This window comes from Calliphora vicina, chromosome 3, assembly GCF_958450345.1.
Source record: "Calliphora vicina chromosome 3, idCalVici1.1, whole genome shotgun sequence".
Classification (NCBI taxonomy): domain Eukaryota; kingdom Metazoa; phylum Arthropoda; class Insecta; order Diptera; family Calliphoridae; genus Calliphora; species Calliphora vicina.
This window is the reverse complement of record NC_088782.1, coordinates 6,589,635-6,603,412: the sequence shown is the minus strand read 5'-3', so window position 1 is coordinate 6,603,412 and position 13,778 is coordinate 6,589,635. Positions and strand designations below refer to the sequence as shown.

At 31.1% G+C, this 13,778-nt stretch overlaps 1 protein-coding gene across 2 annotated transcripts in view; it reads right to left on the bottom strand.

Moving 5' to 3' along the window:
- Nucleotides 1-524: 524 nt before the first annotated feature.
- Nucleotides 525-13,778, bottom strand: part of Blimp-1 — a 31,635-nt gene continuing 18,381 nt past the window's right edge. Inside the window, exons 2-6 of one of the 2 annotated variants that reach the window (XM_065503462.1) lie at nucleotides 7,457-8,004; nucleotides 7,266-7,382; nucleotides 6,838-6,876; nucleotides 3,708-6,369; nucleotides 525-3,649 (exon numbers count right to left, since the gene is read on the bottom strand). In XM_065503462.1, coding sequence (XP_065359534.1) covers nucleotides 3,072-3,649; nucleotides 3,708-6,369; nucleotides 6,838-6,876; nucleotides 7,266-7,382; nucleotides 7,457-7,810 — 3,750 coding nt within the window. In that variant the 5' untranslated portion in view covers nucleotides 7,811-8,004 and the 3' untranslated portion in view covers nucleotides 525-3,071. The remainder of the gene's footprint in view (nucleotides 3,650-3,707; nucleotides 6,370-6,837; nucleotides 6,877-7,265; nucleotides 7,383-7,456; nucleotides 8,005-13,778) is intronic. The other variant, XM_065503463.1, reaches the window with a different exon arrangement.

Below are 13,778 nucleotides of genomic sequence, written 5' to 3'. Positions count from 1 at the left end.
TTTTGTTGTTGTATTAGACATATGATTTGTTGTATTTTTGTTTGACAGATCGGAGTGTCTCGTCTCTATGTATAATTCTCTATGGCTGAGGGAAAGTTGATGTGTTAAATGTATCATTATTCAAAGCAAAGTTTTCCATCTATTCTATTATATATTTTTAATATATAGTATTGTATATCTTTTTTTTTAATGATTCTTACAAACTAAAGCAGTCATTTATTCTCCATTATTTTAGTGTGATGATGTAAATCGTAAATACACAAAGTAAATTATAAAAAGAAAATTGAAATTAAAAAAAAATTTTCAAATTTTGAATAGAAAAAATAAATTAAAATGCAAACACTTGCTAATAACAACAAGAAAATCAACCCAGTTGCATTTAACTCTATAGGAACTTTTATAATACAAATCAGTCTTCCTTGTTTTTATTTAATGGTTACTTGTTACTGGGTTTCAAAAATAAATATGTAAATCGAATTGTATAGTGAAACTGAATGAAATGAATAAGAAAATAAAAAAACAGATTTTTGCATTATTGAGTAAATGTTTTGTTGTGTTTTTTATTTGTTTTTTTTTTGTATTTTCATAATATATATATTTTTTTGTTGTAAAAATTGTTTTAATATAAATATATGTTCATTTTGTTTTGTTTTGTTTTATTTAATTAAATTTTATTTTATTGTATTTATGTATTGATTGATGTATTGTAGTTGGTTTGTTTTATTTTATTTTGTTTTCTTTTCTATCTTAATAATGAAAAAAGTTTAAAGTAAAAATATAATTTGTCATAAATTTATTTAAGAATAATATTTATATACTTTCTGTTTAAGGAAAACTATGTTTACAGTTACAGTTAGTTTATTATTTTAAGAGGAGGGGGCGGGGCACTGTGAAGCCTTTTTTTAAAACTCATGCTTAGATCTGATTAGATTAGCAGAGTTTAGATAATGTTGTTAAATCCTCTTTTGTATTGTTTGTGTGTTAATAGATTTATTATGTTAATAATTTACAAAATTTAGAAATATAATGCTTAAAACTAATCAGCCTCATGTATAAATTTTTAAAAATTTAATTTTTTTTTTTTTTATTTTTATTACTTGGTTTTTGTTGTTTAATTTTTTTCAATTAAAGATTAATTGCCATGATTTACAATTAAAATCTTTAAATAAAAAAACAAATGAAATATAATTAGTTTACAAATGACAAAACGTTTGTAAAGTAAATTTTGAATTGAAAGGGCGAGGGTCAGGGAGTTTAATATTAAAAAATATGAAGTTTGAAAAATAAAAAAATAAAACGGTGGGTTTTTGATAAAAAATAAAAAATAAAAAGTGGAAAATGAAAATAATATAAAAAAATCCTTGGTAATTTAAAAGGGAGTTTGAGGAATAAAACTAAAAATACATATGTTTGACTTAAATCATAATCATACTTAGGTTTTATATAGTTTCTATAAATACTGCTTAAATGTGTTTATTTTATATATCAATTCTATTTACATACATAATATAATTATAATAATAATTTATTTATTTATTTATATTTGCTGCTTACTTAATTAATTAATCAATTAATTACAAGTAATTAGAATTATAAATATAATAATATTAAATATTATTTGTTTTTTTTTATTATTTTTTTGAGTTTTCTAATTTAAATTGTTTATTTTTTTATTTGATCTTTTTGAAAAAACATAATTCTTTGCAATAATATTTTCCCAAAATGTCACCTGTTTTATTTGGCCACCAAAAATCATTTCTAATCTAGTCTCTCTCTCTATCTCTTGCTCTAATTCTCTTTCTTGTACTCTCATTTGTTAAATGAAATATGTAATAGGTTGTTGAAGCTGAAAGCTTTAGAGACTTTAATTGAGTTTGAGTTTTCAATTTGTGAATGTAGACAAATAAATCCAGGTTTAAAAGCACCGATTTTCAGCTACGATTTAGTATTTTATTCTACTAATAATAACACTACTACACATTTATAAATATAAAAAAAATCTACAATTAATTACTAATTTTATGATTATACACACATTCACACTCAAAAATAACTAAAAAGAAAAAATCATTTTCTTCAATCAAAATTCAAATTCAAAATCTCTCGTTAGTTCACAAAAAATATTTACACTTAAATGTCAAATAAATTTAAAACAAAAAGAACGAGTGTCTTCTAATTGAATTTTGTTAAAGTATTTTTGTTAATTTTATACATTTCATACTCATTTTTACAATAATTGCTTTTGTTTTAGGTGTTTTTTTGGTGTTTGAAATAAAAAATTTACTAAAAAATTTATAAAAATCTAATGAAATAAGGCAACTTTTATGTAATTTCCATCTAATTTGTTTGTTTTTTTTAACGATTTTTACAGTTTTTGTTTTGTTTATTACGAACTACTATTTTTATTAAATGCACTTTTAATGACGATGTCGGAGAGTAATGATTTGACATTTTCCTTTTCCTTTTGTTTTTTTTTTGATTTATAATTTAGTTTAAATGAATGATTAATTAATATATTTTAAATTGTTGTTTTAAATATAAGTTATACAATATTTTTTTTGTTAAATAAAAAAATAAATTTTCTCTCTAATTTAACCTCTTTTTATAGTTTTGGAAAAATCAAAAAAGCAAAATTTTAGTCTTAAAGAGGTTAAAAATAATTGAGAGATTTTGTTAAATTTGTTTTGAAATAATTGGCTGCCAATTGTTGAGATCGATCGATTTTGTTCAGTAAAATTTTGTTTTTAAACAATTTGTAATACAAATAATAAAGTATATTAATTAGTTAGCTTAGTTTATTTTTTGTTTGTTTAATAATACCGACAATTTGTGTTTTGTATATATTGCACTTATCATTGTGGTTTGTTGGTTGATTTTGAAGGTCCACAAAATTTTACATAGATTTAAGCTTTTCCTAAAGCTGTTGAGACAAGCATATAAGCAAAGTAATAAGAAGCTTCCTTTGCTAACTGTTTGTTTGCGGTTTAAGCACTCTTAAGCTCTCCCTCAGAGAGAGAGAGAGAGCTAATCTTGGCTGTTTTGTTGAGCATTCATTTGCTATGATCTTGGGTTTACGTGCACTCTATGATCATGGGTTGATTGGATTCTATGACGGAGGGTCGGGAATCTTGTGGTGGACCCAAGGGATGTTGTGAGGCTGCATGAGCTGCAGCAGCGGCCGCCGCAGCCGCATGTGCCGCTGCCGCGGCTGCTACATGGGCATGGGACATGTTGTTGGGTCCAGCTGAGCCAGAGTCGTGGGAATTTGAGGGCATCATGTGTATCTGGGGTTTAACTTTGAGTGATTGGTGTTGTAGTAAATGTTGTTGGTGTGGATGCAGCAGTTGTTGCTGCTGCTGCTGATGTTGGTGTTGTTGATGCTGGTGTTGGTGCTGATGCTGATGTTGATGAATTTGGTTGGCAGTTGTGAGCAACATAGTGGCAGCAGCTGCTGATGAGGGAGGTGGCAAATGTTGATGCAGCATAGGAACGTGTTGCTGTTGCATGTGACTATGCGTTTGTTGTGACGACAAGCCCATACTGCGCGACTGATTCAAATGATCGCTATGACGCATATGAGGATGCGGATGTATATGCTGTTGTATTTGTTCGAATGCTTCCCTTGAATCTGGTTCGGGATGATCTTTGTCTGCAAGTAAAGTCAAATTAGTATAAAATTAATCATTAATGGCATTAAGTCAACTTACCCAAACACTCTGATGTTGCCGCCGCTGCCATGGCCAATTCTTCTTCCAAATTATTGGGCTTGCAACTTGTCGTTTTCCAATGCGTACGTAAACCTGATGCACTAATGTATTTCTTATCACAACCTTGACACACGTACGGACGATCATTGGTATGCAATCGCTTGTGCAGTTTCAAGTGCACGAATTGTGTAAACTTTTGCGGACATAAATCGCAAGCGTATGGCTTTTGGCCGCTGTGTAAGCGTAGATGGGTCTTTAGATTCGATGTGGACGAAAAGCGTTTCTTGCAAATATCGCACTGGTGGGGTTTTTCACCCGTATGCACCAGATGATGCTTCTGCAAATGGGCCAATTGGGTGAAACTCTTGGTGCAGACGTTGCACTTGAAGGGTCTTTCACCGGAATGCGTGCGCAGGTGAACCTTTAAGTTGCTCAATTGACCGAATGTTTTGCAGCAGACATTGCACTCGTAGTGCATTTTGCCATCTTTCTTTTTCAGCGGATACGGTAGGGAACGGTAGCCTCGTGATGCCATGGAATTGGGACTAAGAGGACTGCCACTGCGTGGACATGAGTTACCATCGGGACTTAAGCAGCTGGGTGGTGAAATGCGCAGAGGTGATAGTCTTTGTAGGGGGGTGAGTGGTTGCATCAATGGATGATTTAACATTTGTGTGCTGCCTTGCAGTAAGTGCAAGTTTTGATTGGAACCACTGGAGCAATGCGATTGTCTGTCGAAAGGCGATTGTGCACTGTGTGGTGGTGAGTGGAAAGTGGAGGTGGGTGCATGTAAAACGCTCACTGATTGTCCATTTAAACTGCTGTTGGAATAAGAGGAGTAGGTGGAGTAAGGCGGTGTGTGTTGACCATCATTGACATAAGCGCCATGCACACCATTGGGTGAGAATAGTACATGATGCTGTTGATGTGTTGGTGGCGGAGGAGAGCAGAGATCTTTCTTGCATATGCTGGAATTCAGATGCAGTTCGGCTTCGTTGTCATGAGTATTGTGCTCTGCCACCATATTTGAACTAGAATCGGGGCTAACAGCATTGCCATAACGATGCGATTTCTTATAAGAATAGGCCATTTCCGTGGGTGAAGAGGGGGGAGGAGTGGCTGAGTTAGCCTGGCGACAAGCCACTACTACGGCAGCAGCGGCTGCAGCCGTTTCCAGACGATGTTGATGTTGACCAGTCAAAATTGTCTCTAAAATGCTGGAGGGTGGAGTATAACGTATGTAGCTTTGGCCCGAGGGTGGGGGAGAGCTGGATTCAGCTTCGTAGTAGGGCTTAGTTAAGGGCACTATTGTGCGCTTTTGGCTGTTTTCCAATACAATAACTGTACTCGAGGCTGGTTGTGTGGTGGTGGCAGTGGATTCATTATTAACACTTCTTGACGAATGACAATCTACTTCCATCATTTCATCAATTTGCGTAGAAGAGGTGCAGTCAGTGCGATTCTCGTCTTCACTTGAGCTGGCCGTTATGTGCTGTAAATCATCCTGTTTGATTGAGGAGATGCTGGCGTTAGTGGTGATGGTGGTGGTGGTGGTGGCATTATTTGCTTCAGTCTTGGTACTATTCTTAAATTCATATTTTAGAGGCATTTTCACTTTGAACTTTCTATATTCGTTTTTGCAGCATTCACCCGTTGACGCTGCGGCCGTTGCATTTGTTGTTGAGGGCACTGTTGATGCAACTGTACTGCAGGGTTTTTGGGAATGGGCAATAACGGTTTCTTTGGGAGCAATGGCTTTTTTAGAACAATCTAAAACATAATTGTGTTCACTCTCTGTATCGCTATCATCGCCACCCGAAGGCGTTAGGCGATCTTCATGATACTCATTGCTGTGATAACCCTCATCGGAACGTACCGAACGTACGCTGCCATCATTTGGCGTCAGCTGGTGTTCGTATTGGGCTTCTTTGTGCGATATGGGTGAACTGCCTACATCTTTGTGGTCCTTTTGATTAACACACTCTTGGTCCATGGCTAAGTGATGATGATCCTGCACAATGACCGAGGTAGGTTCCTGCTTCAGATGTAAGACATTTTGATGGGGCTGATGTAGCGTTGAATGCCTGATCAGCGTTCTTGACTGATGACCAGAATGGCTGTGTTGGATGTGCGGGTGTGTATTTTGTGTTTGATTGACATTAGGTGGGGAAGGACTAGGAGTAGGTGAACGCCCTGCATTGCGTGTGCCGGTAGAGAGTGGTGGCGGTAGGTGCAAACCCATTACATAGGTTATATGATTGTAGGCAACTTCTGGAGGAATTTCGGGGGCGGGCATATCATACGGTGAACAAGCTCTCTTCTTGCGACACACATACTCCTCCTCTGTTTCTGGTTCATGCTCCTCCTCGGCCTCTACCTCGCCTTCATCATCATCTTCGGCACCCTCCTTGCAGGCTCCAAACAAAGTACGTTCCGGATCAACATCATAACCCAAACGTTTTGCAAAGTCCTTGCAATACCACACCATTAACTCTTCATTGGGCATAATATCGCGTGTGGTATAGAAGTAGATGTTCTCCTGATGCTGGCAGGCCACCAAATTCATGGTGTCCAGGCTGTAGGCCGATGCCACATAACGCATCCAATTCGACTGTGAACGATCGGAGCCATCCAGATAATAATAATCATCATCTTTGAATATCTGTGAAGAGACCAGAAAGAAAAGAAATTCCAAATCAAGTCTCGAAACATTTCAAACGTATTGTACAAAAAAAAAAATAACTTTGACACCGAACATTTCAAAATCTACTACAAATTATACAAAAAAATGAGAACAGTAAACTTGACCTCCAAGTCCAGGCATTACAGTCAGTTCCTAAGATGACTGCTGCTTGTAGTCAGGAGGTTTTAGAGAGGCATTCGTACGCAAAAAAATACAAATAAATTACACCAATTCTTAATATTTAGTTGGTTAGTAAGTTGGTTAGTTAGTTAGTTAGCAAATGTTACAACATACATAAGGAAAGTGTTAATACGTTTAATTATAGTTAGAAAAAAAAAGAAGACACAGATTAAGAGAGTTTGACAGACATACAGAGAGATAGTTGGAAGGAAAGCTGTTGTAGTAAATCAAATTAAAAAGAAAATAAAAATCCAAAAAAAGTAGTACCTTTATATTCCCGTATGTTATATGGCGTGTTTCCAGCACCTGATTGATGGTTTTTTTTTAGATATTTTTAATTTTGTTTTAGGTGTTTTTTTTTAGTATTTTGGAATATAGATTATAGAGTTTTGTGTAAGAGGGTCACATGAAATTAAACAAAAGAAAAAGTTTGGTTTTGTTGGGTTAATTTTAAATTTTTTTTAAGATGCTTTTTATGATGACTTTATGAGACATTCAGAAATGTAACTAGTGTTAATGGTTATGGGTGGGTTATTCGTTATTTTATTAGTTTTTGATGAATAACAACAATTTTTAACTCTCTCAGTTGATGGCAATGATAGATGTAGAGTTAAAACCCAGAGAGAGTAGGAGAAATAGTTATGGAATTATAAAACGAGAGATAAGGGGTTTAAGTAGTTAAAATTTTTGCTTACCCGCCAAAAGTAACGCGCCGTATTTGAATCGTTGGGATAGTGAGGAGTTGGAACACCTTCAAAGGGTCCAAAACGGGTACCACGTGGTATAACACCAGTACTCCAAACTCCTTCAGTCTAAAAAGAGAATAACAAATTGATACAAAATTAAACTTTGTTCTGAACTGTTAGCTGGTGTAGGTAGTAGTTACCTTAACATTTGGTGATGAAAAAACCATCGATGGTTTTAGGGTTAAACTGCGTGGCAGTGTTTTATCGGCTCTATTGCTAATGCCACGCTCACACTGTACATCGGGTACTATGTATACAGCCAGGCGTTCAAAGTCTTCCTCTCTCATGCGTGTTACATCATAGTCTCGGGAGCCATCTGGCGAGGGACTACGTGCTGCTGTTGGCGGATTCATATCACTGGAATTGTGTGGTTTCTGTTTTGAGTGGTTTCCTACAGACGTTAAGCTGCTATTAATGCTGGACACATGTATTGTGGACGCCTCTAATTGTTGTGATTCTAGTTTTATTATTTGAGATTGTGTTGCTACATTCATTTTGTTTTGTATTTTGCCTACTTTAACACATTAAAAATTGGTCCTTGCTGTTAAATTTCCTTCCGTTTGTAGTAGTGTAGTGTAGTAGTGGCTACCGAAATTTAAATCTAAATGATTTGCGAATGATTTGTTGTGTTTCCGTTTTTTTTTTATTTTGGTTTGCTGATGGTGTTATGTTTTTGTTGATTTTTAATCTGCAAATAGTGGAAGGAAAGAAAACTTTAATTAAAATGAATTAAAAGAAAGCAAACATTTATCAAGTTCAATAAGTTGGAGAACATATTTATAGCATTTTTATTTTTTTATTTTTTTTTTTGTTCTGACCCAAAGTTCAAGGTTATTTTCAAAATGAATGCGCCTCGCCTTGACTTTGTGTGTTACATTTTCAACCACAACATTTTATAATTTTTTTCTTTTGGATTGGCTTGTTGCAACTATTTAAGAATTATTAAACTATTTTTGCATTTAGTATAACTAATTGCATACAATTGTTGCTGTGTGTGTTTAAGTGTATATCTTTGACGACAAACCCCCACCCACTCACCCCACCATTAACAGCTTGTAATAATGAATTTAGAACGATAAAAATAAAATGAAATAAAATAGAAAAAACAAACCGAAAAGAATAATGAATGTATTGCAAAGCAAATGCATGTCATAGAAATTCACTTTTACTTTAATTCGTTGTAGTGTTGCGTCGTTCTTGACCGTCGTCTGGAGGTTAAACCCTTTACCCCCCAGAAAACCCCTCTTCCTTAAGTTTTTCATATACAATACATTTGTATATAAATAGTTTTCTGTTTCGTTAGTAGTAGTAGTAGTAGTAGTGGTGAGTGGCTAATAGAGCAAATGTTTAGGTGTTAGTGTGTGTGAGTGCATTGCTGATGCTTTCCAGTGATGGGAATTGTACTTTGCCATCTTACCTCTCAAAATATTACAAATAAAACTTAATAAAAATGTTCAAAATATAATTTTTGAGCAATACATACCCCCTATAAACATTTTTACTGGAATTCAAGTTGAAATCAAGTGTAATTCAAGCCTTAAATTATAATCAAGCAATTGAATTACAGTTGTATTACACTTTTTTTACAGTTTACTTTCGGAAAAGTAATTTTGGCACTAGTTATCCCATTTCAATACATCAATTTGGCACAAAATATCAAAATGTTGAAATCCCATCACTGATGCTTTCGTTAGTTTAAATTACTCAATTTCTTTTTGTTTGCGTAACTGCATGTGTGTGTAAGTGAGTGAGTGAGAGAGTTCTATTACTGAGTTGAGTTTAATTGTGTAAAGCAAAAAATAAAAAGCTTTTTTTGTTGTTTTTTTTTTACATATGTAGCAGCTCCTTAAGTTGTTGTGCAAAGGCTCTTTGAAGGCTAATTTTAATTGTTTTTGTATTTGTTGCTAATGTTGTTGTTGTTGTTTGCGTATGCGGAAGCTTAAAACTATTTCATTATCTTATCAATTAAACATTTCAATCTTATCATCAATGCAAAAGTAATAAACTAAAATAAATTTTAATTTAATTTTTAAGAACAAAGAATTTTCCTTATTTTAGCTTTATCACAAAACTCACCTTAAAAAACTCCTTTTTTTTAATAAATTTTATTGAGTTGTGCTTGATAATTAACCCGGTTTCTTGGATTTTTCTTTTTAAATTATTGTATTATTTTTTAATGAATTATAACAAAAATGACAGCAAGCGTTGGATTGTTTGTTAAAAATCAAAAAAATTACGAAAAATAATTTATAAAAAAAAAATAAAAACTATTTATGAAAGAATTCTACATTTACAAGTTAGCCGTATATAGTGACGGATGATACTACTAAGCTCATTGTGCTCTTTTCGCACCCTTACGTTGGCATTGCAAATTGCACTCTGCCAATGCACTGTGCCTCACACACACAAGCCATTAGAACTTTTTCCATAATTCATTTTTAGTTATCAAAAAAAAAAAAAAACTGCACACATTTTAAAAATATTTATGAAATTATTGAAAAAAAGTGCTTTTTACTCTCTTGCTTTTGCACACAAACACACACAATTACTCACTCATACATGCGCTCATACATTTATGTATATACTTGCAATAAATAAATACGGAAATCCAAAATGCCGTAGATTTCATATTATTATTTTTTCACACACTACTGACCCATATTGTTGTTATAGAGGAATTTTAAACTCAAAAATAAAATTCATTCGCATTGCAAGCAACGCACACATGCATTTGTGCCAGGTATGGTAAAGTCAGTATTAAACAATTTAGGTCTTTCTCAATTTCTTCTATTATGTTAAAATTATAATTTGAGATCTCTGTAGAAAATAAAGTTTCGTTAAGTTTTTTTTTAATTTCAATTTTATCTAAGTTTTATAGATTTGTAAAAAAATGCATTAAAATTGGCATAATTAAGAAAACAAAGTTTCGTTAAGTTTTTAAAGCTTTCGTTAAGTATGAAATTAGTTTTTAATTGTAAACAAATTTATCTAAGCTTTATAAACAAATGGAAAAACGAATAAACATTTAATTAATTACAGAAATAACGTTTCGTTAAGTTTTTTAATATTTCTTTAAGTATGAATTTCCTATGGCATTAATTATTACTTTATTACAGCTTTTAAAATATATTAAAAAATCCCTGAAAATTTGCTTACTGCAGAAAATAATGTTTCGTTAAGTTTTTTAAAATTTCGTTCAAAATTAAATTTCTCCATAAATGTTGTACAATTTATTAAAGCTTTATGAAAATATAACAAAATTTTAAAAAATTTACTTATTTCAGAAAATAAAGTTTCGTTAGGTTTTTTAAACTTTCGTTAAGTATGAAATTTCTTTAGAATCTAATTGTTTATTATCTCAGCTTTATAAATATTTGGAAAAGTTAATAAAAGTTAGCTTAATTAAGAAAATAAAGTTTCGTTAAGTTTTTTAAAATTTCGTTAAATATGAAATTTCTTCATAAATATCTTACAATTTATTTAAGCTTTAAGAACATATAACAAAATTTTAAAAAAGTTACTTAATTAAGAAAATAAAGTTTCGTTAAGTTTTTTAAAATTTCGTTAAGTATGAAATTTCACCATAAATGACTTACAATTTATTTAATATTTAATAACACATGACAATATTTTAAAGAAGTTGCTTATTTAAGAAAATAAAATTTCGTTAAGTTTTTGAAACTTTCGTTAACTACGAAATTTTTTCATAACTAAAGAATAATTTATTCAAGCTTTATAAAGATATAAAAATATCCAAAAAAAAGTTGTTTACTTAAGGAAATAAGGTTTCGTTTAGTTTTTAAAACTTTCGTTAAGAATAAAATAAATTAATTAAACTTTCGTTAAGTATGAAAGTTGTTTGAAAATCCGTTTAAAAATGTTAAAATTTTCCTTTACCATCCCTGTATTGTGAGTAATTGCTCCCTCTTATAACATTAAAACAGATGTAAGAGAGTAAAAATCTAAATGCAGTGGATAGTATGCGTGTTTGTGTGTGAATGTGTAAGTAATATTTAAGAATGAGTGATATTTATGAGTAGATTTTTTTCTATAGGGTTGCAATTTTTTTGCAATGCAAATATTAGCTTTTTTTCCTCTTCCGTGTTGTAAGAAAACTTAAATAAAAAAGCTTTGTTTTGCTCAGCTAAAGTACTTTATTTTAAAACTTTATATTAGCTAAAAAATCCTGTTAGGGATTCTGGCAACGTTGAGTGTTTTTAATAGAAATTCAACAATAATAATCCTTGACCTTGGTTAGGAAATTTTAATTTGTAAAAAAAGCCGGTTGACAAAAAACATTAAAGCTCACCTGTAGGTTTTAAATGTATTTTTTTTTATAGTTAAAAGCTTAAATATAATAAAAGTCCTTTTTTTAATAAAAACCAAAAAAATATTGTAAAATAATGAAGAATGTTTATTACGGCAGTTTTAGTTGTCTTATATAAATGTAAGTTTTTTATATAAATTATTAGTCTTTTATTTTTTAATTTCGTATAATTTTTTTTTTTTTTTTTTTGTTTTTTTCGTTTAACAGTTTCAGTTTTTAGTTGTGGTTCACTTTCAAGTTCAATAAAAAGAAAGAAGAAATGTTGAAATGTTTTCCGACGCACAGATTAGAATACAATACAATACTAACGAAACATAACCGAGCCACTTGCAAAAACATTCTAAGTGCCAAAACATGCGGAAAACTGCGAAAGCGCGAAAATTTTTAACTACATAATAAAACAAAAAAAACTATTCGGCAAAAACTAAAACCAAAAACAACAACAAAAATAAATAAATAATAATAATAGTGCTGTTGCTTTCAGTTTATGTGGTGGTAGTGATTGATAGCGATCGTATCTTTGTATGAGTACATGAAAGCAAGAACAAAATACACATAATTTGTTGGTGGTGTAGGTTATGATTATCTTTTTTTTTATTTTTTTATAGGGTTAATTTATACTCTTTCTAATATTTTCAAGAAGTTGAAAACTTAATAATTATTGAATATTGTGGTTTTGAAAAGGTAGTACCCGGGGTTTCTTTATATTAGCTTCCTATATACAATACATATGTTGGCACTTAATTTTATTTTGATTTTTTGAATGGCGCCATTTTGTCACATTTTATTTAATTCCTTACATATATTTATACATACATACATACATTGAGAGGAATTTATACTTTTAATTTTAATCATTTATGTGTGAATTTCTCTTAGCACAACAAGGAAGTGTTCAGTGTGATAAATACGTATTTCAAATTTAAAAGAATCTAAAAAAAATGCATACATATATCGTCTACTCAATTAAACGAAAACGAATTATAAATTGTAATAAAAAGAAAACAATTTCAATTGCAAAAAATAATGCTGCGACACAATATAGATATACATATGTAGATAGTATGTTTTTGTTACATATAGCCAGCCAGCCAGTCATTATTATCATCGTTTTCATTTCCATCATGATGATGATCACCATTGGCATCGTCATCATGTTGTTGTTAGAAATCATGAATTGTGGGGGGTTTTTTGTATGCAATGGCTGGCTGGTTGGGTTGGTTGGTTTGGGGGTGTTGAGTTTATATTTAAATAGCGCGCCAACTGGGTTAATTCACGTTAAAATGTTTGGCTGAATTTTTTTCTTATGTTTCTTGTATAGGAAAGTCATCAACATTTTTGTGATCAACCTTCGGGTTTATATAACTTCGAATTGTGCAATTAATGCTAAATTGTTTATAACTTTAAAGATATTTAAGTTTTTATTTTAAGTATGATCGTATTTATAAGCTGATTTTAATTTTGACTTTAAAATTTTAAAGTCTACAAATTGAAAAACTTCTGGTCTACGAGAATTATAAGCAGGCTTTTTTAGACACATTTTAAAGAGTTTTTGTAATGCTTGGTACTTATTTCAAAGACAAAAAGCTGCTTCAAACTGAAAGTTTCTCACTCAAGTTTCTCAAATAATATATAAAGCTTTTAAATGACATCAAAATAAAAACCGTGTGTTGTATAGTTTAAAAGTTATAGGATAATTTAAAAAGAAATTTTTTAGAAATTGTTATTGTTTTCACATAAAATTCCTCGACTAAACTAAAATTAAGCTTTTTAAAAATAATATTTAAAGCTTTTATATGAGAGCAAATCAACTATGCTGTGTAAGATAAGTAAGTTTGCTGCATCATTTTAACCAAATTTGTGGTTTTTTGATTTTTGTAACATTTCTAAGATGAACTATTTCAGAAACAAAAGAATCTTAAGAATTTTAAAGACAATATTTAAAAGCTTTTAATTAGCTTTTTAATGCTAATCCTTCAAGCTTTCAAATGAGAACCAAATGAGGATTATATAGAAAATAGTTTTTCATTTCATAGACAAACCACAATTTATGTATTTCATTTTAGTTTTTCATTTAGCAAAAGGTTCTGGATGAAATATTTCAGCAACCGAAAGCTGATATTTTTAAATACACC